Below are 27466 nucleotides of genomic sequence, written 5' to 3' on the forward strand. Positions count from 1 at the left end.
ATTGAATGTGGATAGAACCAAAAGGCCTTATCATAACAAAGGCTATTTACCTTTCATGTAGTTTTCTCTGAAGTCTCCATCCAGCCAGTAGAAAGGAAAAAGGGGTGGGATTGTGATGCCTGAAACTGTCACTGGACTGGGGAACCCCTTAAAACCTCGAATGGGAGAGCTTGGACCCCAAGTCCTGTCTAGAACGCCTGCAACCATTTTCTCTTAAAGGATTCCTGTTGGAAGAATTATTCCAAGAGTTCTGTCTTCTTAAGATGCAAAGTGGGGTGGGTCCTTACACCTTGTATATGATAATTTTAGCTAATTTGGTCTAATGGCTAAGGCATCAGGCTAGAAAGCAAGAGACCGTGATTTCAAGCTTTGACTTGGCCATATATATAAATATATATATTGTGATGACTCCTTCAGATGCTTCCCCAGATATCAGCTCAAAGGAAGATGAACCAGTTCCAGGCATGTCTGGAGGGGAGCTGGTTAATGGCTCCGAGTAGCCACTTGAAAGGGATTTGGCTCAAGCACAGCTGAAGCTGGATAGCCCTGAAACTTCAGGTGGAAAAAGCATGCAGCTGCAGCCAGTCAGTGATAAGGAAGAACTGCTTTCTGCACCTGATCCAAGAACACATAGGGCAGAGAAAAGGTAGGAGCAGGTAAGGTCAGCCAGATTACTCACAAGGAAAAAACCTCACCCTTCTTGATGGGCTGCACCAGAAACTGGCTATTTAGCACAGCAGAGAGATGGAAGCGATGCTGGGAACAATGTGTTCATTTCCTAGCTGTGTGTTTTCTGGTCATTATGATTCTTTCCTTGCTTTGGATTGACACCGTACCTTGATTTGGATCATGCCTTGTGAACCCTCTTGTATTGTGGGTTTAAGTTTGCCTGGTGGGTTCCTGGGTTCCTTTTGATTGGGAAATTTTCAAGTGCATTAAGGATTCACTGGCAATTGCTCTGTAGATTAGCATTGGTCTGCTTGTGGCTGGACTTAATTGGGACAGTTCTGGGGTTTTGGTGAAGGGAGTTGTGGGGGAATATTAATAAACCCACTAAACCACAGTTATGTGTGTATGGGACAGCATATATATATGAATTAATAAAATTAAGAACACCAACATAATCTTAAGTCACCCTTTTCAAGGACTGGAAACTTAAGAACAATCAGAATTTATCGAACAAAGACTGAATTTTTTTGAAGTTCTACCCTAGTTCTGACTTTGACCTGACAACATTATTATTTTTAATTATCTTATCACTTTTGATTATGATTAGCAAAGCAAGCAGCATATGCATTATTCCATACCTAAAACAATGAGATAGTTTATTATGTATAAACTGCTTTTAAAATAATTTTTCTATTGACAATATGTAACATAGTGCAAGTAAAACCAACCAAACAGACAACATGTACAGAAAATGAATTATCTTCTAAGTGCACTACAAAATAATGGTCTCAAATAAATGAGCCTTAGCAAGAACACTTCTTAATAATGATTTCTGTGTAGCACAATTAACACCTGACGTCAAACAATATCAGAAATTCATTGTGAGTAATATTATTACATGCAAATATTTGTTTGCAATCTAAATATATATTTGGTATTAAGATTTCATGCTAAATATAGAATGTGTGCATTACAAACTTAGTTATCTAAAAGAAGAGTTTAGGGAGGCATAAATCTATAATATTCATTTACAGACTGAATAGAATTTCATCTATGAAGGTGATAATAAGAATTCACATTTTTGTATATAGGTATGTATGTATGAATGAATGAATCTATAAATAAATAAATAAGATAATTCTCTGGGGTTTTAGAATTCGAACAAACACCTGCCAAACAACACCCGGACTTAACCGTTGTTGATATGAAATTAAAAAAAATCTTGATGGTGGATGTTGCAATATATGGAAATAGCAGAACAGAAGAGAAAGAACTGAAGAAAACCATAAAATATAAAGACCTGTAAAAAGAAGTAGAATGGCTATGGCAAAAAAATGCAAAGATAGTGCCAATAGCAGTAGGTTCCTTGAGTGCAGTCCCAAAATGTCTAGAGCACCACTTGAACACCATCGGCACTGATAAAATCCCCATTAGTCAACTGTAGTCAATTGTCAATTGTCCCCCCACTCCAACTTCCATTCCCGAGAAGCAACAAATTCTAATAAAAGAGTGATGCAATTAAGGTGCTATGATAAGTGGGTTTTAGGCGGTGTAAAACTCACTGGCCATTCACCTCTGTTATCAGAGAGCTGAATACTCCACTCAGTCTCTTTTCAGCTTTGTTTATATATGAAACAACATTTGCAATAATGTTTCAGATTGTTTAAAAGTCCCGGGAATTTACAAATCAACTTAGAATGTCTCCAAAGCAATTGAAAAGCATCTCATTCAGTATGATATTCAGGTCAAAACTGCAATGTATGCAACCACTCAACAAACATTAAAATCATGTTTGTTACACTTTATTGATACTTCCAAGTCATATTTGAAATTAAAATTAATATACAATCAAATATAAAAAATATCATTTTCAAAAGAGCAGAATGAAAAAGAGACCCAACGGCTTTCACCAGTTAAAGAAAAACAAGCACATCCATTTTAATTAAAATCAACATTAACAAATAAGTTAGGTCTGGTTTTTGTTCTTCTATCCTTCAAAATTAGCATCTACTCAAGCAAACTAGTTTGCCTTAGTTTGATCAAGCTCTAATTATTAAACATTTTCTACCTAAGGAAGAGATGATACTTGCCTCATTGATGCTTATCTCTGCTTCCACATATTGTAAGCCTTTCTGAAGTATAGAGATAAGGGCAGCAGGTGGCACTAATGTTCCATTTATGTTGGATTGGCTAATATGACTCTCTATTCCAAATGTAAATGCGGAATGGGAGAAACCTGAGAAAAAGGAAGGCATGATATGAAATCTAAGCTCTCTGAAATGTGGCACATATACTAAATACAACACAGCTGAATCCTGTGCCAGACCAGAACAAAAATGAAACTTCAGAAATAATATACTTTAATGGGGCATATATTTCCACACATCTGTCACCTTGATGATGATTTCTACTCTCTCTATATTTGATGATTAAAGCATAAAGCTTAAGTGGCACATTAGATAGAAATGAGTTCAGTGTTTCTAGTATCAAAGGCAAAATAAAATGAATGTTGTTCAACCAATTCTGAAAGAGCTTACATGTCACAGAACAATCTGATACGCAATGAGTTGTTTATTGATCCCATATCATTACCAAGTCTAAAGAGATCTTTTTCTGTGAAGTATCTTATATTCATAAGATATTAGATACTTTGTCAACAGTGACCATAATCAAGATCACATGAAGTAATAGTGCCACTTTATACTGCACTAATGAGGCCACACTTGGAATACTGCATCCAGTTCTGGTCATCACAATACAAAAAAGATGCGGAGACCCTAGAAATTGTGCAGAGAAAAGTGACAAAGATGATAAGGGGCCTGGGGGCTAGATTTTATGATGGAAGATTAATGGAGCTAGTATAATAGCCAATACCCTAGATCAGTGATGATGAACCTTTTAGAGACCGAGTGCCCAAAAACCGCCCTCACCCCCACTTTGTGCCCCTATGCTGCCCCCCCACCCCGCTCCGCCTACCCGCAGGGCCACCCACTGCCTCCACAGCCTGCCAATCGCCCAGGTGGCCCAGCAGCTCCATGGCAGCTACACTCTCCGCCTGTGCCCCGCAGCATCAACTGTGCGTGATGGGGTGGGAGATCGGAGTCTTGTCCCCGCTGCCTGGCTGCCATGTCCTTGGCTGCACTGCTCTGTGTGGGCTGTGCTCGGGTGCGACTCTCCTCTGGGGGGCTGCTGATGAGGGGGCCACGGGAGGAGGCAGGACTGAGGTGATGGCACACATGCCCACAGAGGGCTCTGAGTGCCGCCTCTGGCACACGTGCCATAGATTCACCACCACTGTCCTAGATCACAGGTCGGCAACCTGCAGCTCAGGAGCCGCATGTGGCTCTTTGAACCTTCTGCAGCTCCCAGCCTCCTCTGCCATTTGTATAGAGACAGAGACAGAGAGAGGCACTTGCGCTTCTCTTCTCTCTTCTCTCTCTCTCTTTGTGTAAAAAAAAAGAGAGTGGCCTCACTGTGAGCTAAGAAGTTTATTGGGCGGGGCTCCTGCCTTGGCTGCATCTCTGCAGGAAGCAGGAAGGGCAGGAGAGAGCCAGCCTGTTGGAGAACAGCTTGAAGCCAGCTTGCCAGGTGAGCAGAAGATTGGAGAGAGGGAGACAGAGAGAGAGGGAGGGAGAAGAGAGAGAGAGAAAGGGAGAGGAAAGAAAGGGGGGAGAGGAAAGAGAAAAAGAGGGAGAGAAAGAAAGGGAGGAGAGAGAGAGAGAGAGAAGGGTGAGAGGAAAGAGGGAGAGAAAAAGGGAAAGAGAAAAGGAAAGAAGGGGGAGAGGAGAGAGAAAAAGGGAGAAAAAGGGAGAGGAAAGAGAGAAAGGGAGAGAAAGAAAGGGAGAGGAGAGAAAAAAGGGGAGAGTAGAGGAGAGAGAGAAGAGGGAGAGAAAAAGGGAGAGAGAGAAAAGGGAGAGAAAGAAATGGGGGAGAGGAGAGAGAAAGAGAGAGAAGGAGAGGAAAGCAAGAGAGAGAACTCATGCACAGTAGCCTCTATTTCTTTTTAATTAAACTCTTCAATCAAGCTCCGCCACTCATGCACGTGTGCATGTTTTGTGGCTCCCAGTGTTTTTTTTTCTCTGGGAAACGGGTCCAAGTGGCTCTTTGAGTGTTTAAGGTTGCAGACCCCTGCCCTAGATGATAGCTCAAGATCCATAGGGATCTTGACAGACTTGAACACTGGGCCCTATCTAGACAACTAAATGAAATTCTAGTAGAGAAATGTAAAGTCTTACACTTAGGCAAGAAAAACCAGAAGTACACATATAGATTGGGTGAAACCAGGCTTAATAGCAGCAAGAGGGATCTTGGAGTCTTAGTAGACAATTAAATATAAGTCAACAGTGTGCAGCGGCAGCCAAAAAAGCCAATGCAATCCTAAGTTGCATTAACAGAGGGATTCAATCAAGATCACATGAAATACTAATATCACTCTATAAAGCCTTAGTAAGACCACACCTAGAATACTGCAACCAATGTTGATCTTTGCTTTATAAAAAAGATGTTGAGACTCTAGAAAAAGTGCAGAGAAGAGCAACAAAGATGATTAGGGGACTGGAGTCTAAAACATATGAAGAATGACTACAGGAACTTGGCATGGCTAGTGAAAAGAAGGACCAGAGGACACAGGATTGCAGTGTTCCTGTCAGAATCCAATTATATTTCATCTTTAAATTATCAAATATAGAAACTCCCAATTCTGCCTTCTCTGGATTCTGCCATAAGAGGGAGAGAAGGGGGAGAACAAAGGGGCTTTATGGCCCTCACTTCCTTCTTTACACTTCAAAGAGCTAAATGCTGAATGTGTGTTTATTGTAACCTCGAAGTGTTAGCATACCAAAGGAGAGTAATTGCCTTTCATGTAGTTATCTGAAGTCTCCATCCAGACGGAAGAAAGAAGAAAGGGAGTGGAATTGTGATACTTGAAACTATCACTGGAAGGGGGGTTGATTGGGTGGGACTACTGGGGAACCCCTTAAAACCTTGAATGGGAGAGCTTGGACCCCAAGTCCTGTCTAGCATGCCTGCAACCATTTTCTCTTAATAAAGGATTCCTGTTGGAAGAATTATTCCAAGAGTTCTGTCTTCTTAAGATGCAAAGTGGGGTGGGTCCTTACATTAGACAGGACTTGCAAAATTAATCCACCTGGAAGGGAGACCCTTGCCGGGGGATTTTGCAAAAATTTACCATGTCAGACAATGGAGCAAGAGAGGGGGAAAACTCCCTGGAAAGAGAGCCGCTGACCCAGCTGGAACCTTGCCATATGTTGGGATCCGAGAGGCCAGTTTCCTCAGGAGAAGAAGTGGTGGAGACACAGGACCACAAGCCTCGCTGGTCGATGGGCGTTGGAAAGAAAAGTGAGTGGGGAAAGGAATCAAGAAAGGTGACCCTGAGACGGGGGACCAAGCAACCAGAATGGAAGCAGGAGATGGAGAAATCCCTGCACGCAAGTGAAGAGGGAGGAAGCTGGGCACCGTACTCAGACTGGATCCTAGAGAAAGCTATTGACCTGATGAAGAGAACTCTCAGCTCCCTAGGAGAGGAGAATACTGAACCCTACGGCCGCCCCAGTTCCTGGAGCCGCAAAGGGAGAGACACCGAGGGGGACATGGAACCTGCAACCCCAGGGACATCTACTGATCCAGGAGCTCCCACCCCCTACCGGACCACAGATGGCAATCTGGACGGAAGGCACTACCACCCACAACAGAGACACCGATCCATTCCAAGACGTCCACCGTTGGAAGTGAAATTCAAAGGGGAGCCAACACGCTTGGGGTTTTTCCTAACCCAAGTCCTCAGCTACATGGAGGAATATGGGCAGGATATTCCCAGCGACAAAGCCCGCATCCGGATCGTGCAATCTGCCCTGGATGGACCAGCTGCGGATTGGGTAGTGAACTTGCATGACTCCAATGCCCCAGAACTCAGTAACTTCAACCGTTTCATGTCCTCTTTGAGAAGACGATTTGAAGACCCCCTGGCTGATCGCAAAGCCCGTGAAAGAATAACAACGATGAGGCAGGGCAAACGCCCAGTGGCTGAGTATACACAAGAATTCCGGGCCATTGCCAGCAAACTGAATTGGCCAGAAGACATCCTCCTTGGCCATTTCAAAGACGGACTAAACTATGATCTATATGATGCTTGCCTGCCCCGAGGGGACCCACATCGACTTGAGGAATGGTACGTCTTGGCAGAGGAAGCAGAGATCGACATATTGAAGAGGCACCGCCGAGGAAAACAATGGAGCCGCCCCCCGCCTGAGCTGACACACCAACCGGTGAAATCATCGGATACAGCCAAGAAGCAAATGGGGTGTTTCAAGTGCGGAAGAGAAGGGCATCGAGCTGTAGAATGCCGCTCAAAGGCCCCCCAGCACAACCCAGACAGATCCCCAATCAACAAAACCGGAAAGTATTCAGCTAAGCCAAAAGAAACAGCCATGAGAATGATGGAAATTGCAGAAACCCCCACCTCTGCTCACCAAGGGGAAAGAACTCCAGCCTACACCACAGGGCCGGTGGATGCCTCAGATGACAGCTCGGAGGGCGAACCCCTGGTAAGTGGACGCATCACACCCATCTTCAAAACAGTGACTATATTAATCCCCCCCATGCCCGAAGCTGTGAAGGTGAAAGCCTTAATAGACTCTGGCTGCACCCGCTGCCTCATTAGCCCAACACTAGTGGGGAATCTGGGCATCCCATCCAGGAGACTGGAACAACCAATCTCATTTGGCCAGCTAGATGGATCCATAGCAGGGGGGGTGCCAGCTACCCTAGCCACTCTGCCAATACACCTCTCCCTGGGCAACCATGAAGAGGACTTAACGTTTGTGGTGACCCCAGGTATGGAATGCCCAATGATTCTAGGGATGGAATGGTTGAAAAAATGGAACCCCTGGGTAAATTGGAGGACGACAGAAATCAAATTCCCGAAGGGGGACCCTATGGACTTAAAACCCCAAGGGAGGCTACCAGAATCAAGAATAGAAAAAGCATCCATAGGAGAGGAAAAAAGATTAACAGAAATACCAGAGGAATATAGGGACCTTGCTGAAGTCTTCAGTGAGGAGAGGGCGAATGAGCTTCCCCCCCACCGACCCACAGACTGTACCATTGAATTCAAGCCTGGGGCAAAACTCCCGAAGCCCAGATTATACTCCATGAGCCCAAAGGAGAAGGAGGAAATGGAAAGATTTATAAAAAAAAACCTGGAGAGAGGTTTCATTGAACCAGCTAAGCCTAAAGTGGCTGCCCCGGTCCTTTTTAGAGAGAAGAAGGATGGCTCTTTACGTTTATGCGTGGATTATAGGGCCCTGAACACAATCAGTGAAAGCAACCTATACCCGCTGCCCCTCATGAAAGACATGCTGTCACACCTATCGAAAGGGAAAATTTTTTCTAAACTAGACTTAAGGGAAGCTTACTATCGCGTGAGAATCAAGGAAGGGGACGAATGGAAGACTGCATTTAACTGCCCCATGGGGTGCTATCAATTCAAAGTCTTGCCATTTGGATTACAAGGGGGCCCTGCAGTCTTTATGCAATTAATCAATGACGTTCTAAGGGAGCACCTGTTTAAGGGGGTCCTTGTTTACTTGGACGACATTCTTATCTTTACCGAAACAAAAGAAGAACACGTCAAACTTGTCAGAGCGGTTTTAAAGAAGCTGCGAGCCACTCACCTATATGCCAAACTCTCAAAATGCGAATTCCACCAGGAAAGGATAGACTACCTAGGCTATCGCATATCCCCACAGGGCATTGAAATGGACCCAGAGAAGGTCAAAGCAGTATTAGAATGGGCACCACCCCGCACAAGAAAGCAACTACAAAGTTTCCTGGGCTTTGCAAATTTTTACCGCCAATTCATCCCCTCATTTGCACAGATAGCCTTGCCCCTCACTAACTTACTAAAAACGAAGGGAACATCCTCAGTAAAACCTAGCCAGCCACTAACATGGACAATGGAGTGCCAAGCAGCGTTTGAGAGACTAAAGAGACTTTTTTCTGCCGAACCAGTACTAAGGCACCCAGACATGGACAAACCCTTCATAATACAGGCAGATGCAAGTGATGTGGCAGTGGGGGCTGTGCTATTACAAGAAAATGATGATGCAGTATTGCAACCCTGTGCATATACATCCAAGAAACTCACGGAAACAGAACAGCGCTGGCCCGTATGGGAGAAGGAGGCTTATGGGATACGTTGGGCATTACTCACGTGGCGACAGTTCCTGGAAGGCAACAAAATCCCCTTCCAGGTGTGGACTGATCACAAAAATTTAGAAGCCCTGAAAACTTCCAGGAAACTCAATCCCAAACAAGCCCGCTGGTCCCAGCATTTTCACCAATTCCAATTTAAGCTCAAACATTTACCAGGAAGAAAGAACTTCCTGGCAGATGCACTATCTCGCATGCCCCAATATAACAGCGCACGAACCACAGACTCTAGACCAATAATGGCAGAGTCACAACTGGCAGCACCAGTAACCACAAGAACCCAAGCCAAATTAAAACCACAACTGGACAGCCAAACTGGAATTGAATTCAGAAAAAGTTTGGAAACAGATGAATGGTTCCAGAAAAACAAAAATGTGTGCACAATGAAAGACGGGTTGCCTTGGATAGGGGAAAAGTTATATATACCAACAACTCAAAGAGTAACTTTCATGCACCTTTGCCATGACACAAAATCAGCAGGGCATTTTGGATTTGTAAAAACTTTACATTTAATTAAACGGCAATTTTGGTGGCCATCCATGAAAAAGGACATTGAAAGTTATATAGCCAGTTGTCCAAAATGTGCCACGGCAAAGAGGTTGCAAGGGAAAGTGCCAGGACTATTGCAAACAGTGGCAAGTCCCTCAGCCCCCTGGAGAGAAATAGCCATGGATTTTATAGTGGAATTGCCAGAAAGCAATGGGAATACTGTGGTCTGGACGGTCACAGACTTGTTTTCCAAACAGGTGCACTTTATCCCTTGCCAAAAGATTCCCACTGCAAAAGCCTTAGCAAAACTTTTCATCCAACACATTTACAGATTGCATGGGGCACCCCAACGCATCATCTCTGACAGGGGGGTGCAATTTACGTCTGCATTTTGGAAGGAATTTTTATCCCTCTTAGGAACCACTCAGGGACTGACATCTAGCCACCACCCTCAAGGAAATGGGGGGGCTGAAAAAATGAACTCAGTACTTAAGCAATATTTAAGATGTTTTCTTAGTTTCCAGCAGACCGAGTGGGCGGACTTACTCCCCTTTGCAGAAGTTGCCTACAATAATGCAGTCCACTCCAGCACAGGTTACACTCCTTTTCAAATAGCCACCGGTCAAAGCTTCAACCCCATGCCAGAATTAACCCCAAACGAACCAACGATCCCCTCGCTGAAAGAATGGATGGAAAAATTACAAAACACCTGGCCAATAGTCAGAAAAGCACTAGATGAAGCTAGGCAGGCTTACAAAACACAAGCCGATAAAAAAAGGGTTGAGCCTACACCATTCATTATAGGAGAGATGGTGTACTTATCTACAAAATACCTAAAGTCCCTACAGCCCTGTAAAAAACTTGGACCAAAATACATAGGACCTTTTCCAATTAAAAGAATCATAAATCCAGTAACAGTAGAATTAGAATTACCCAAAAATCTCAGGCAAATACACCCAATTTTTCATTGCAGCTTGCTGAAAAGAGAGCATCAGTCACCTCTACGGCCAAAAATCCCCCCCCCACCACCTCCAATCATGGTGGAGGGTGAACAACACTTCGAAATAAAGGAAGTCCTTGACTCTAGGAGATATCATGGAGCAACTCAGTACCTAGTTGCCTGGAAACACCTCCCTCCCTCACAAAATGAGTGGGTCCATAAACGTCATGTCAGAGCCCCGAAGCTATTGAAGAAGTTTCACACAGAGTATCCTAACAAGCCTGACTAAATTTTATACTTGTGTTTTCTTTCAGGTGGATCTCTCTTATTGTTAAGAGGGGCCGGATGTCAGAATCCAATTATATTTCATCTTTAAATTATCAAATATAGAAACTCCCAATTCTGCCTTCTCTGGATTCTGCCATAAGAGGGAGAGAAGGGGGAGAACAAAGGGGCTTTATGGCCCTCACTTCCTTCAGTACACTTCAAAGAGCTGAATGCTGAATGTGTGTTTATTGTAACCTCGAAGTGTTAGCATACCAAAGGAGAGTAATTGCCTTTCATGTAGTTATCTGAAGTCTCCATCCAGACGGAAGAAAGAAGAAAGGGAGTGGAATTGTGATACTTGAAACTATCACTGGAAGGGGGGTTGATTGGGTGGGACTACTGGGGAACCCCTTAAAACCTTGAATGGGAGAGCTTGGACCCCAAGTCCTGTCTAGCATGCCTGCAACCATTTTCTCTTAATAAAGGATTCCTGTTGGAAGAATTATTCCAAGAGTTCTGTCTTCTTAAGATGCAAAGTGGGGTGGGTCCTTACCGTTCCAATATTTGAGGGGCTGTCACAGAGAGGAGGGGGTTAACCTATTTTTCAAAGCAACTGAAGGCCAGACAAGGAACAAAGGATGTAAACTGATCAAGGAGAGATTCAACCTGGAAATAAGAAGAAATTTCCTTACAGAACAATCAACCAATGGAACAGACCGCCTTCAGATGTTGTTGATGCTTCATCACTGGAGGCTTTCAAGAAGAGATTGGACTGCCACCTGTCAAAAATGGTGTAGGGACTGCTTGGGCAGGGGGTTGGACTAGATGACCTACAAGGTCCCTTCAAACTGTTCTGTTCTATTCTGTTCTGTCCTATCCCATCCCACACCCAAGAGCATCTCTCCAAGCTCAGCTCAAGGCCTGGGAAAACAGGCAAGTTTTAACCTTTCTAAAATTCCAGCAGCATGAAAGCCATACAGATCTATCTCCAAGGGAAACTCTTTTCCAAGGACAGGCACAAAACCTCTAGAACAGCCCTCTACATAATGAAACTTAGGCACCCCTATCCTAATTAAATACAGAAAGTATAATAAAATATATAATGATTTTTCTGAAATGGCAATGCAGTATTGCTAATAATACAGAAGCAAATAAGGGTAACAGGCAAGTCTAAGAATTGGTGATTTTTTTTCTCATATGATTTCAATGCTGAAGATACTACATAAATGCTACATCAGAGAAAGAAAGAAATGCTGTTACCAAAAAACCTTATATAACAGTTATCAAAGAAATGCAACCCAATGATAAATATATTTATTGCATTATTACGAACCAACACGACATTGGAAGTGGTGCCATAGAAAATCCTGCAAGGGGACTTCTGGTTTGCCATTGTGGCTACTGGAAGGCAAGTTGCGTCTTCTGCGTTTGGGTTTGTTCTACTGGGGGACCCTGGAAAGGGTTGAAAGTCGCCCTGTAGGGGCAATGAGCAAGGAGGGGACTCCTGCTTGATCGCAGGAAAGGGGCAGCCCTTCTGCTCGATCCAGGGTAGCCCTCCAAACTGGCGGAGGAAAGACCAGCCATAGCAATAGACAGCCAAAATCAAATTTACCACCAAGCTCTTCTAAAGCACTTAAGATCCTAAGTATTTTCTTTTCCTGTAAAAGCTGCCCAACGTATCTTTTCCCCCTGTGAGGAGAGAGGGAAGGGAATTTCTATCCCACCCTCTAATAGCAGCGACTGACTACTCAGGGGAGTTAAAGCACTAAAAGAACAATTTTAACTTAATTGGATTTATGTTTCTGAAACTTGGGGACCAAAAGTTTTCTTATTTTTACTGGAGACTTTTGTTCTTATCTACAAAAAAGAAATAAAACTGGAAAAAGGATTATAAAATTTTGGGACTTAAAAAACCTTAAATTGCATTGGTGACATCTTGTGGCTAAGTTTGGTATTACAACTTGTTATTGTCTAAAAGAGACTTGACTTGAACCCAGATTTCAGATAAAACTCTTTCGACCTTGATAGATACCGTCTGTGAACAACTCAGCTATAAAGAGAATTTCTGGGCAGCATAACTGGCCTGCTTGAACTATGAATGTAAACCTTTATTGACTTTCAGGCTTCCAGTTTGTCACGTGGTTGCCATGGACGGCTGGGAGATTTTCTGTCTCTCCCCCGTTCAATTTTGCATTGCTGGGGCCCCTGAAAAGGGCCGAAAATTGCCCCGAAGAGGCAACCAGCAAGGAGGGGCTTTCGCTGGACCGCAGGAGCAGCAACTCTTCCATTAGAGCTGGCAATCCCTCCAAACCGGCGGACGAAAGGACCAGCCATAGAAATATGGCTTGTCCCTAGGCTGCTAACAGCCAAAGTCGCATTTATCATCTGGCAATTTTAAAGCAGCATGGAAGAGACTGGGTGAGATCTGTCTCTCTTACATCCTAAATACTTAATTACCTGCATAAGCTGCTAAAGTGGTGAGGGAAGGGGGATTTTAACCCTCCTTCCAGAAACAGCGGCAATCAACTACTTGGGAGTTTAAAACATTGGAAAAATACTGGGATTCTAATTGGGATTCTATTTCCTAAAATTGGTGGATTATAAGACTTGTAACTTTCTACTCTCTATTTTTTTTCTCTGATTTTTACTCTAACTATTATTGAAGATTGGGGTTCCCCCCTTAAAATAGAGGGGGAAAAAAACCCTGAAAAGATCCAACTAACTCTGAGATGACATCTGGTGGCTAAATTTGAGAGTGTAACCTGCTACTCTTTAAGAGAGACTTGTTGGCAGCTTTGAAAATAGATAAGATATAAAGCAACCTTGAAACACCAGCTGCAAGAAACTCAGCTCAGTTCCTTACTTGATGGACTTTCTGACTAAGTTTTTTTTTAGTTTAATATACTACAATGGAAGAATAACAGGAATGGATTTCTCCTACAGAAGAAGAACAGGAACAAATTCTTTGTATGTTAAAACGATTATCCAAACTCTCCATATAAGTCTGGATATGCAAACTCAAACTATGACTTCAACCAAAGAATCATCTATACAGAATTCTATAGAGAAAGTGAAACAACCAAATGCTATGACAGAAGACTTAGATACTCAACAAAACAGACAATGGAAAACACAAAAAAGAAACTGATAATAGAGAACAAGGAAAGGACTTTTCTTATAAAACAGAAGGAATTTGAAGATAAAAAGAAAAACAGATGAAAGAGAAGATAAATACTTTGGGACAACTGCATCAAATTGGAAAAACAAAGAGACGACCTGCTAAATCAGCTAGTCCTCTTAAGAAAACATCAACTAGACCAGTGGTTCTCAACCTTTTTAATGCTGCGACCCCCGACCGGTCGTAAGTTGAGGACTACTTAACCGGTCGTAAGTCGAGGACTACTCAACTGGTGCAGCACCGTTTGCAGAATGGGACTTTTGGCGGGCTCAGCAGGGCAGAGACAGCCTGGACAATTCCTATTGGCTTTTGAAAGCCAATAGAATTAGACTCTATTCAAGAGAGTCTATTCTATTGGCTTTCAAAAGCCAATAGAATAAAAGGGAGTAGCACAGCTAAGGAAAAGGGGGAAAAATGATGGACTGCATTGTTTGGCAACCCCCGTGAAATGGTCGTTCGACCCCAAATGGGGTCCCGACCCACAGGTTGAGAACCACTGAACTAGACGCTTTTATCAACATCAAACAATAGTCAAAACAATATAAGGAGATCTTTTTGATGATTTAAAAGCAAAGATACGAAAGATGACTTGGCAAAGAAAAAAAGCTAGAATAAGACTGAAAAGAATAATTTATATTTAAAGTTTAAGATTTTTTTGTATTTTTTATTATTATTATTATTATTATTTCTTCTTTTTTCTCTTTCTGTTTTTTATATACAATGGAGTTAAAGTATTTAATAATTAGTTTACTGAATGTAATTCTATTTGTTTAAGGTTTTTTTGGGTTTAAAAGTTTTTTTCTTTTAAGTTCTAGTTAACCCTGTATTCAGCTCTAGGAAGAATGGGGGAGGGTTTTGGGGTGGGTTGGGAGGAATTGGGGAAGGGGTTTTTATTGTAAAATTCTAAAAATTTATATATATATATAAAAAGACTGAAAAGAATTGGGGTTTTGATTTATACATGAGATCTAAAATAGAATATATCCAAATGGATAGAATATGTATTCTGAAAAGATATTGTAATGATTTGAGATAAAGAAAATTTTGATTATTTAAAATTTAGAAATATAAATATTGAAATAAGAATATTATATTGTTTTATTAGTTTCTTAAGACATGGTAGAATTTATATATAAGGTGTGTATTTTAAATATTACATTGTATGAGGGATTCTGATAAAGGAATTGTACTTAATTAAAAATTTTGAAAAAAAATTAAACGTTAAATTAAAATATTAAGAGAAAATTAACTATCAGGTCACTGATTGGTTAAAAGTTTGAATGTTTAAAAATAACTAAGATTTGAATTTAAGATATTGTTATGAGTTGAGACAAAGATTAAGTAAAACTTAGAAGTATAAATACTAATAATTAATTAATTTGTGGTACAAATGCTGATGGTTTATTTTAATTTTTTTTCTTTGTTTTTTTCTTTTTGGAAAGGAATAAAGTAGAAGGAAGAAAAGAAAAAAATTAGCCCCAAATATGAGATAGGAGACTTAGAAATTGGGGTCATTTAAAATTTGGAAATGATAAAGATTAAATGTTAAATTTAAATATCAATGGGAAATTAAAGTTAAGAAAAACTTACTAGGTTATTGTCTAAATTAAAGATGGAATGTCAAATCAATTAAGATATGTATAGACTGAAGATTATTATTTTTTAAAAAAATATTTTATTATATTTTATAAGGGTGGGGAAGGGATAAGATCGGTAAGGGTGTTGGATGGGGTTGGGGTATGAGGTTGAGATAAGGTAAGGAAAGATACAATAGTGGGGTTACCCCCAACAGTAATTCATCGCTTTAGCAAGCAGACTGTCATCTGGGTACAAATGTTAAATAACAGTAATTAAAATAATATTAAAAAGTTATAATCACAAAAAATAATCGTAATCATAAAAAATAAAAGTTAGTCAATAAGTGTCGTTTATCCTACTAAATAAATAGCTACTATAATACTGCATAATTATAATCACTAATAATAACAATAGTCATAAAAATAAAGCTTAGTCAATAAATATCATTCATCTTGTTAGCTTTACAATATTAAATAACTTTAGTTAATATAATACTAAACAATTATAGTCACCAAGAACGACAATAATCATAAAAAAGAAAAGTTAATCAGTAAGTATCATTCATCTTAAGTAGCAATAATTAATATAATACTAAGTAATCATAATAGCTAATAATAACAATAATCATGAAAGTAAAGTCTAGTCAATAAATATCTCTCATCCTATTAAGTTTCACAATCCATTCTCATTCTATCGAGCTGCTAACCATTGGTAGAATTTTTCCCATGTTTTAAAGTAAACTGAATCTTCTTTCTCTTTAATCTCTAAAGTTAGTCTGTCCCTTTCTGCACATTCTAAAATTTTCATAATTATAATCTGATCTGGTGGTAAATTTTCATTTTTCCAAAATTGGCCAAATATTATTCTTGCAGTTGTCAATACATATAATTTTAAATATTCATTCTCTTTTCCATAGTTAGATCCTAATATTCCTAGGAAAAACAATTCTGGTTTAAATTCTATCTGTATTTTAGTCATCTTTTCCAGCCATGTATGGATCTTAAACCAGAATTTCTTTGCATTAGGGCATGTCTACCAGATATGATAGTAGGTGCCTGGTTTTTGTTTACATTTCCAACAAATGTTCGATACATTTTTAAACATTTTCGCTAATCTAAAGGGTGTCATATGCCATCTATAAAACATTTTATACAAATTTTCTTTATATGAAGCTGCTTTAGTAAGTTTAATATTTCTGTCCCAAAGCTTTTGCCAATCTTCTAAATCTATAGCATATCCAAAAAAAATTACCCACACTATCATTGTCTCTTTTACTTATTCTTCTTCCATCTTCCATCTTAGCAGGAATTTGTAGAGCTTCTTAATCAAGTTATCGTCTGTTTTCAAAAGTGTTTTATCGAGTAATGTCTGTTCTTTATAAAATCCTGTTGATTTTACATCTTTTTCGTATCATTTGAATTTGCAGATAGGACCACCATGTTAAATCAATACCTTGTTGTTGAAGAACCTGTCTGTCTTTAATTTTCCGTCCTTGTCTAAAATATCTTTATAAGTAACAAGTTTATCATAGTTAATTAAATTTGGATAAGCAAACGCTTCCATTGTTGAAAGCCTCTCAGGTGGCTTTTTTTGTTTAATTCTCTCCCATTCTGGAAGCAGTACATTTCTTGTGGCATGATTTTGAAAATATTTATGTACTTTATTTTTCCCATACCACAAAAATGCGTGCCAACCCAGTTGCAAATCATGTCCCTCTAAATAAAGAAGTTGTTTATTTCTCAATGTAATCCATTCTTTGAGCCAAAGCAAAATGGCTGCTTGATAATAAAGTCTCCAATCCGGCAGTCCAAAACCCCCTCTGTCTTTAGTTTCTTGTAACAATTTGGTTTTAATTCGTGCTTTCTTCCCTTGCCATATAAATCTCAGTATTGTTGCATTTAAATCATCAAAGAATTTCTTACCAATTTGATGGGGGCTGTTTGAAATAGGAAAGGTAGCTTCGGTAAGATGTTCATCTTCACAGTTGCTATTCTTCCTAACAATGACAGTTAAAGGTTTTTTCATTTTTCCATATCTATTTTTATTTGTTTCATTAGTCTTTCATAATTATCTTCTTTTAATGCTGTATATTTAGCTCTTAAGTGGATACCCAAATATTTGATTTTTTTGGCTATTTGAAGGCTTGTCTTTTTTACAAGTTGATTTTTCTGTTTGTCTGTTAGGTTTTTCGTAAGTACCTTGGTCGTTTCCCTATTTATTTTCAAACTGGCCACTTCTCCAAATTTCTCTATTTTCTGCAAAAGTTTAGTAGCTGTTTCCAGTGGCTCCTCCAAAATAAAAAACAAATCATTTGCGAAGGCCTGTAGTTTGTATTTATGATCTTTATTTCCAGTCCTTTGATTTCCATATCCTGCCTAATATTCCTGGCCAGCACTTACAATGTAAGAATAAATAACAAAGAGGATAGTGGACATCCCTGTCTTGTGCCTTTTTAAATATCAAAACTGTCTGTATAATCTCTGTTTAAAATATCCTTGCTATTTGTTTATTATAAATTGCCTGAATTGCATTTGTAAAGTTTTTACCAAAATCTATTTCCATCAACTGTTGGAACATAAATCGCCAGTTTAAGTTGTCAAAGGCTTTTTGAGCATCAAGAAATATGAGTGCCAACTGTTTCCCTGGATGGTTTTCATAATATTCCAAAACATTTAGAATAATCCTTAAGTTATTCTTTATCTGTCTTTTAGGCAAAAAACCATTTTGGTCTGTATGGATAAATTCGTTCACAAATTTCTTCATTCTTTCTGCCATTATTGAAGTAAAAATGTTATAATCCACGTTTAATAACAATACTGATCTGTAGTTTTTAATTTGTGTGAGATCAGTGTCTTCTTTAAGTATCAAGGTAATTGTCAATGTAATGTTGGCTTCATATTGGTATTTTTGGTATTTTTATCTCTGAAAAAACTTCATTGCACAATTCCTTCAAAATCGGACTTATTGTATCTTGTAAAGCTACATAAAATTCTATAGGAAGTCCATCAGGCCCCAGAGTCTTATCTTTCTTTTGCCTTTTAATTGCCTCTGTAATCTCCATTGTTATCTTTGTAGAAACCACCTCCGCCTTATAAAGTGTCTCATAATTTTTTTCATTGTTTCATTATGACAGTGTACCTCTCCTTTTGAGTCCTGTAGCTTACTTATTATTATTTTTTCTCTTTCTTTTTTCAATCTATATGCAAGCCATCTTCCCGGTTTATTGGCATTTTCAAAAAAATTCTGTTTAGATTGTTTAATTTGTTGTGCCATTGTGTCCATCTCAGTTAAGTTTAATTTATGTTGTATTAATTCCATTTGTTTCTTTAGCTTCTTCTTTTGTGGATCAAGTCGCAGCTCGGATTCCAATTTACTAAGTTCTTTTTTCAGCCTGAACTGGACTTGTTTCATTTATTTATTTATGAGACTTATATACCGCTTTAAGTGCAAACACTCTCTAAGCGGTGTACACCAGTAAGCAATGTATATATATATTTACATTGCCCCCAACAATCTGGGTCCTCATTTTACCTACCCCGGAAGGATGGAAGGCTGAGTCAACCTTGAGCCGGTGAGATCTGAACCGCTGACCTGCTGAACACAGTCAGCTAAAGTGGCCTGCAGTACTGCACTCTAACTGCTGCGCCACCTCGGCTCTTTTCTTTGTTCTTCTTAGCAACATATGTTATAGCCAAGCCTCTGAAATATGCTTTAGCCAGATCCCACACATTTTGCAGAGAGGTATCTTCTTTCTTATTTATTTTAAAGAAAAATTCCATTTCTTTTATTGTTAATTGTAGGAATTCTTTTTCTTTCAATATGGATTTCTACAGCGACCATCTTAGTTTTTTCCTACTTCCTTTCCAAATCATTTTAATTGGATTGTGGTCTGCCCAAATGTTAGGTTCTAGTTCCACCTCTTGTATTATCGTCTTCAAATCATAAGATGTCCATATCATATCAATTATTGACTAGGATTTATGTCTATTTGAATAAAATGTATATTGTGATTTTTCTGGGTTCATCTCTCTCCATATATCTTGTATAAGCAGTTCATCTTTCATTTAAAAAAAAGCCTTAGGTAGGGTATTCCCCCCCTTTTTTCCTTGTTTGTGGCTTTTATAGTCCCATATTGCATCAGCTATTGCATTGAAGTCTCCCAATATACAAAGATTTTGATAGACTTCCAGTGGTGACGGCCGCGCCGATGGCAGCTTTTTTCAGCCATCCGCCCTGGGATGTGTCAAAGCCAGCTGAGACAGTGAGCAACAGCTGTCTCACGGCTTAGAACCTCTCTCCCCGGGCGAAGGGGAGGAGGTGAGCTTTCCTCAGATAGTGGTAGAGCTCCCCGAGACCCCAAAGCTTTCTTTTTGGTGGTCGGAGGGTGAGAGCTCCCACAGAGTCTGAGGTGTCCTCCACATTCCAGAATGCCTTTGCCCTGATTTTTATCCAGGGCAAAGCTAGACGCTGCTTCCACATCTTCGCTTAAAATGAATTTGTGAGTAAAATTTAAAGCAGACAGAGCTGACCAGGAGAGATTAAAATGGTGATTATTTCGAGACTTTAACTCTGGAAAAGAATTTATCTTTTCCTTTTTTTTCAATTAAGAGTGGTGAAAAATGGCGCTGAGATGTTGATTCTTTGAGTGAAAGGACCGGAACTTCTATTTGAAACAATGTAACAGATTTTGTATTTATATAAAATGCAAGAATCTTCTTTTTTCTTTTAAGGGGGTTTTTGTCTTTTTTCCTCCCCCTTATTTTTGATATTTGTTGATTTTAAGATTTTAGCAGACTTTTTAATGTGGTCTTAAAAATAAAATGGCTTCAAAGCGTCTCACAGCTTCTATTGTTTCTAAAGCCTCGATCTTCCCGATAATGCAGACAGCTCAGCAAGCTAAGTTTAAGTTACCACCACCTTCTCCATCGTTACCAGCATCTATACTTAAAGATTTACAGAATGCCTTGGGAAATACGGCAAGACAGATTAAAGAAGAGATGGAGGAATTTCTTGAAAATAAAATTAGGGAAACTGAGAGAGAACATTGCGTCTGCGTTTCAAAAGTTTGTTGGTCATATAGATCGTCTGGATGATCGTATTGATGATGTAGTGGAAAATTTTGAAAAACTGGAAGATCGAATTGATAAAGTAGAAAATAAGGCGGAAATAATACTGTATGAAATTACTATGTTACAATATAGAGACATGGAGTTTGCTTTAAGAATAAGGGGAATGAAGGAAAACACGCAAGAGGATTTGAGGATTTGAGGTAAAAGATATAGCTTTCATTTTGGGGGTTGAGCCTGAAGAAATACTGAGAGAGACGGAAAAAGTTTTTAAGGTTAATTCAAGGATTGTGAGGCAGAGGAATTTGCCACGAGATGTGGTTATTTATTTTTCTAGGAGATCACTTCGTAATGAAAATTTACAGGCTTTTTATAAGCAGAGATTTCAAATTGCAACTCAAGATGTTATAATTTTAAAAGAGAATACCTTCAAAAATTCTTAGAAAAAGAAAGGATTTTGCTTTTTTGGCTGATGAGCTCAAAAAACGACAGGTCCGGTTCAGCTGGGGGATACCGGCTGGAATAGCGGTGAATTATGCTGAGATATATCATAGACTTAACACAATTTCAAAGGCGAAAGATTTTTACACTTCTGTTTTGAAGGCGGGCTCTCCATCATCTTTACGACCTGAGATTACAGAAGAAAAGTCGGAAGGGCAGCCGGTTGAAGGTGCTATGTTATTGGATGTAGGAGACATACAGGCTGAACCTCTGCAGCAGTCTCTTGTGATAGAAGATTTTTTAAAGAAACCGAGAATGACTCGTGCAACCTATAGACATAAAGTAAAAGAACAGCAGAAGGCGGATATTGGAATAAAGAAAAGAAAATGATGAACTTTTGTAGTAGTTTTTTGAGATAGAAGAAGTTTTAAAGGAATAGTGAATGATTTGTGTAATATGTAGATGTAAAGAAAAAGAACAATAAATAGTATGTTTTAAAGGAATAGTGAATAATTTGTGTAGTATGTAGATGTAAAGAAAAAGAATAATAGAAGGTGACGATTTAGTGGAAAGTTTAAATATTTGGGAGTATATATATTATAAAATTTTTAATTTAAAGTGTATAAAAATAATTATGAGATATGGGTAAATGTGTAAAAGAATTTAAATTCTAATGATCTCTGTTGATGAGAATTTTAGTGATTAAGATGAATGGTTTGTTGAAACTATTAATAGATATTGGATATTAATAGAATTACTTAGGGTTGGGAAAAAAAGCAAATAGCCAAGTTTATCGAATGTAAGTTTGTTGGTTGGGTTATATTGGAAGGAAAATTTTGTGTTTATTATGGATGAATGGTTGTTTAAAAGAAATATACATCTCAGCGTGGAGAAGATGGATAAATTACATGTAGAGTAAATAGAGTTGATATGGGATTAAAAAAGTATTATTTAAATTATGAAAAAAAATAGTTTTTAATTTGGAATTGCTTAAAATTTGTTTTGTATTCGAGTTAAAGGACATTATTGATTTTGTTATTTGTATAGTTGGATAAGTTTATTTAGAATTTGTTTGTTTATTTGTAACCCTGTAACCAGCTCTGGGAAGTGAGGGGGGGAGGGAGGGAGTTATTTTAGGGGGGATATTGTTAAAAACTTGTATAAAACTTTACAATAAAAAAAAAAGATTTTGATAGTTTAAGTCCACTAATTTGTCATGTAGTTGCTGGTAAAATTGGTCTTGTTTCTCGTTGGGTACATATATTGCAAACATCAATATTTGTTTTTATTTGTTTTATTAGTCTCTCATAGTTATCTTCTTTTAGTGATGTATATTTCGCCGTAAGATAGATACCTAAATATTTAACTTTTTTAACTATTTGAAGATTTGTCTTTTTGGTGAGTTGAGTTTTCTGTTTATCAGCTAAATTTTTTGTTAGCACTTTAGTTTTTTCCTTATTTATTTTCAGCCCAGCTACTTCTCCAAATTTCTCAATTTTCTGCAGAAGTTTAGGAGCTGTTTCCAAAGGCTCCTCTAAGGTAAAGACCAGATTGTCCGCGAAAGCCTGTAATTTATATTTCTGGTCTTTAATCTCAAGACCTTTAATTTCTATATCTTGCCTAATGTTTCTAGTCAGTACCTCCAGAGTAAAAATAAACAGCAGGGGGGAGAGTGGATATCCCTGTCTCGTACCTTTTTTAATGTCAAAGCTCTCTGTATAATCTCCATTTATAAATATCCTTGCTAATTGTTTCTTGTAAATCACTTGGATTGCTTTAATAAAGTTTTCACCAAAGTCCATTTCCTGTAGTTGTTGAAACATAAATTGCCAATTTAAGTTATCAAATGCTTTTTGTGCATCAAGAAATATAAGCGCCATCTGGTTCCCAGGATGATTTTCGTAATACTCCAAGATATTTAAAATAATCCTTAAGTTGTTCTTTATTTGCCTTTTAGGAAGAAAACCATTTTGGTCTGGGTGAATAAATTCTATTAAAAAACTTTTCATTCTTTCTGCCAAAATTACAGCAAAGATTTTATAATCCACATTTAGTAACAATATTGGTCTGTAGTTTTTGATTTGTGTAGGATCTGTATCTTCTTTATGTATCAAGTTAATATTAGCTTCAGTCCATGAATTCAGAACTTTTGTCTGTATAAAAGTTTCATTACACAAGTCCTTCAGAAAAGGAGTCACAGTATCTTGTAAAGCTACATAAAATTCTGCAGGTAGTCCGTCCGGCCCTGGTGTCTTATCTTTCTTTTGTCTTTTAATTGCCTCTATGATCTCCATCATTGATATCTTCTCATTTAAACTCTGTCGCATATTTTCTGATATTTTGGGAAGATTTGCTTTTTTTAAATAGTCCTGAATTGCCTCTTTAGAGATCATCTCAGCCTTATAAAGTAGCTCATAAAAGGCCTTAACAATTTTTTAATACTATCATTATGACAGTGTATTTCACCCTTTTCATCCAGTAATTTACTTATTGATCTTTTCTCTCTTTCTTTTTTCAATCTATATGTGAGCCATCTACCCGGTTTATTAGCATTTTTGAAAAAGTTCTGTTTGGCTCGTTTAATCTGTTGTGCCATAGTATCAGTCTCAAGTGGATTTAGTTTATGTTTTATTAAGTCCATTTGTATCTTCAAATTTTTCTTTTGTGTGTGGATCAATTTGTAACTCCAGCTTCAATAGACCAAGCTGTTTTTTTCAATTTGGACTGTGTGATTCTCTTTTCTTTGTTCTTTTTAGCAACATAGGTTATAGCTAAACCTCTAAAGTATGCTTTTGCCGTGTCCCAGTCATTTTGAATAGAGGTATCTTCCTTTTTATTGATCTTAAAAAAATTCCATTTTTTTTGTTGCTAATTGTAAAAATTCTTTTTCCTTCAAAATAGATTTATTCAAAGACCATCTCAATCTTCTCTTAGATCCTTTCCATGTCATTTTAATTGGGTTGTGGTCTGCCCAAATATTTGATTCAATTTCAACTTCCTGTATCATAGTCTTCAAGTCATGGGAGACCCATATCATCTCTATTCTTGACCAAGATTTATGCCTGTTAGAGTAAAAAGTATATTGTGTCTTTCCTGGATTCATCTCTCACCATATATCCTGCAAACATAATTCATCTTTCATTTTTAAACAAGATTTAGGTAAAATATTACTTCCTTTCTTCCCTTGTTTATGGCTTTTATAGTCTCGAACTGCATCCACAATTGCATTAAAGTCTCCAAATATACAAAGATTATGGTAGTTTAAGTCCACAAGTTTGTCGTATAGTTGTTGAAAAAATTGCTCTTGTTTCTCATTGGGGGCATATACTGCCACCAATAATATTTGTTTTTGATTCCATGAAATCTCCACCATTACTATTCTTCCTTCCTCATCAGAATAAATTTGTTTTGGATTCAACTTTTCTTTTATATATATCACTATCCCTCTTTTCTTTTGTAATGCTGAAGAAAAATAAAGTTTACCTTGTTTTGGCTGTTTTAAAATTCTAGAGTGTTGTCTCTTAATATTAGTCTCTTGAAGAGAAATTATGTCCATTTTAGGTTTCTGTAGCCTATGAAATATTTTACTCCTTTTTGATGGGGAGTTGAGACCATTTATATTTATTGAGTATATTCCAATTTCCTCCATAATTTTAATTATTTTGGGATCTTAATCTTCTAGGTGAGCTTATCTGTCTCTGGTCTTTAGGTCTGACATTTTCCTCTGATTGCGTCTTTTTTGGTATCTCCTCCTCTGTTTGCTTAGAAGTCTCTGCAGTAGAAGTTCCCTCTGGTCTCTTAAACTCCATATCGCCTTTCTCCAAAAAGGCTCTGTGATTATTGAAAAATTCCTCTGATTGGAATGGGGTGTCCAGTCTATATCTTTTTGAGTCCCCAAAAAATCAGAAGCCCTTCTGGAATCAACCATCTAAAATTCACTCCTCTATCAATCAGTTTCCTTGTTAAAAATTGATAATCTCTTCGTGCTTCCCTTATTTTTCTAGGAATCTGTTTAAGAACTACAAACTCTTTATCTTTATACTTCATAGGTTGGTGCCTTACTATTCTCAAAATTTCATCTCGCTGATTTAAGAAATCTAACGTGGACCTCCCTAGGCACTCTGTTCCTTCTTGCGTAGTTAGAATTGACTCTAAAAACCTGGTCCAATTCCCTATTCATTTGATCCTTTTCCATTCCAAGTAAATCCGTCAGTAGTCCACTCATCAAGCCTAATAAGTTCTCATCTTTCTCTTCTATCACATTTTGGAATCTTAAGAAATACGATGTCCATTCCATCTCCATGACCACTATATTTCCTTCCAATTCCCCATTAGATTGTGCCACTCTCTGGCTTTCCTCTTGTAGGGCTACTAATTTTCTCATCTACCACTGCTGACTTGTCTTCTATTTTTTGCATTCTTTGTTGTGTATCTATCATCACCTGTTGGAACACTTCCATTCTTTGATCCATTTTAAGAATATAATTCTTCAAATCTTCACAGTTTCTCTCTAAGTCTTTTTTCATATCCATTCTGCAATCTGCAATTGCCTGAAGTATAGCCTGTGTGTCTTTTTGTTGGGCTTGTTGGGTTTCCTGCTGTAGAAATGTAGTGATAGATTTTTGAGGGGCCGGACTCACTGAAGTTGAAGCTGGGACTGAAGCACCCTTTTTCATCCCTTTCGCCAAATTTAGAGTACTCAACTTCAGATTATTATGGGTGTTTATTTATAATACAATAGCCAGTCTGATGGCCACTTTATTTGTAATCCAACATGGAGGCCCACTGGCCAATTGTAATCCTCAAAAAAACAAAGGAAAGGTAAAAATAATAATCCAGTGCCCTCCCAACCAAGTCAAAAAATAAAAATCCAAGTAAAAGTGTCCAGTAAAAAAGTTTATCCAAAGGCCCTAAAAAAGGGGAGTATAAATAAAAATAAAAATCCAAAGTTTCTAAAAGAAAAATGAAAAAAGTAATCACAAAAAAACCCCCAAACCAACCAGGGAAAAAACAAATCCAAATTTTAATCCAATTGCGGCTTTGCAGGATCTTCTTATATGCTTTCCTTACTGCAAAGAGTGGACCCAGTCACAAATAGCAAGATACCAGACATTAGGCAGAAAAATAAAAATGGACCTGGAAAAATGGGAAAATTTCCAACTATCATTGTTAGGAAGAATAGCGACTGTTAAAAAGAACATTTTACCAAAGCTAATTTTTTTATTTCAAACAGTTCCTGTAAAGCTGGGTGAGAAATTTTTTGACGATTTAAATGCAATGATATTAAGATTTATATGGCAAAAAAAGAAAGCAAGAATTAAATGTAAACTTCTACAAGACTCGAAAGATAGAGGGGGTTTTGGACTTCCTGATTGGAGACTTTATTATCAAGCAGCTATTTTGCTTTGGCTTAAAGAATGGATTACTCTGAGAAAGAAGCAAATTCTCTATTTAGAGGGATATGACCTTCAACTAGGCTGGCATGCCTTTTTATGGTACAAGGAAGCTAAAACACATAAGTATTTTCAAAACCATGCTATAAGAAATGTTTTACTTACTGAATGGGAGGAAGTTAGACACAAAATGTATATGAAAATTCCTGAGTGGCTTTCAACGATGGAAGCATTTGCCTATCTGAATTTGATTAACTATGATAAACTTGTTAGTTACAAAGACATTTTGGACAAGGACGGAAAACTCAAAGACAGGCAAGCCCTTCAACAACAAGGTATTGACTTAACATGGTGGTCCTATTTGCAAATTCAAACAAGATATGAAAAAGACATAAAAATAATGGGATTTTATAAAGAGCTGACTCCACTTAATAAAATACTTTTAAAAACATATGAACATTTGATTAAGAAACTTTATAAATACTTATTAAATTGGAAGATGGAAGAAGAACAAGTAAAAGAGAAAATGATAGTATGGGCAAAGAACTTTGGATATTCTATAGAATTAGAAGACTGGCAAAAACTGTGGGATAAAAATATTAAACTTACTAAAGCAGTAACATACAAAGAAAATGTATATAAAATGTTTTATAGATGGCATATGACACCAGTTCATTTAGCGAAAATGTTTAAAAATGTATTGGATACATGTTGGAAACGTAAGCAAAAACCGGGTACTTATTATCATGCCTGGTGGACATGCTCTATCGCAAAAAAATATTGGTCTAAGATTCATAGATGGTTAGAAAAGATGACGAAAATGCAGATAGAATTTAAACCGGAACTGTTTCTGTTAGGAATATTAAGACCTAACTATGGTAAAGAAAAATGATTATTTAATATTACATGTATTAACAGCTGCAAGAATAGTATTTGCCCAATTTTGGAAAAATGAAAATCTACTATCAGACCAGATTATAATTTTGAAAATCTTAGATTGTGCAGAAATGGACAGATTATTGTTAGAGATGAGGGAGAATGAAGACTCAATCTTTTATAGAACTTGGGGAAAATTTTATCAGTGGGTTGAAACACATTAGAATAAGAAGAGATTTTAGGACTTCCAGTTCCGGTTTGCGGCGTCACTAGTCGCACGGGGAGACTCCTCTCCTCGTCGACTAGGTTTCCCTTTGTCGGTGGACCCTTATACGGGTCC

The 27466-nt window shown here is 38.0% G+C and overlaps 1 protein-coding gene across 2 annotated transcripts in view; it reads right to left on the reverse strand.

Annotated features, from left to right (window-relative positions):
• TBL1X (transducin beta like 1 X-linked) overlaps positions 1–27466 on the reverse strand; it is a 110003-nt gene that overhangs the window by 49290 nt on the left and 33247 nt on the right. The window contains exon 2 of one of the 2 annotated variants that reach the window (XM_039358394.1): positions 2760–2905. The exons of the other annotated variant lie outside the window; for it this stretch is intronic. Within the exon in view, the coding sequence (XP_039214328.1) occupies positions 2760–2905 (146 nt within the window). The remainder of the gene's footprint in view (positions 1–2759; positions 2906–27466) is intronic. 2 annotated transcript variants of the gene reach the window in all.

This window comes from Crotalus tigris, unplaced genomic scaffold (genome assembly GCF_016545835.1).
Source record: "Crotalus tigris isolate CLP2741 ecotype Arizona unplaced genomic scaffold, ASM1654583v1 scf7180000019016.1132606, whole genome shotgun sequence".
Classification (NCBI taxonomy): domain Eukaryota; kingdom Metazoa; phylum Chordata; class Lepidosauria; order Squamata; family Viperidae; genus Crotalus; species Crotalus tigris.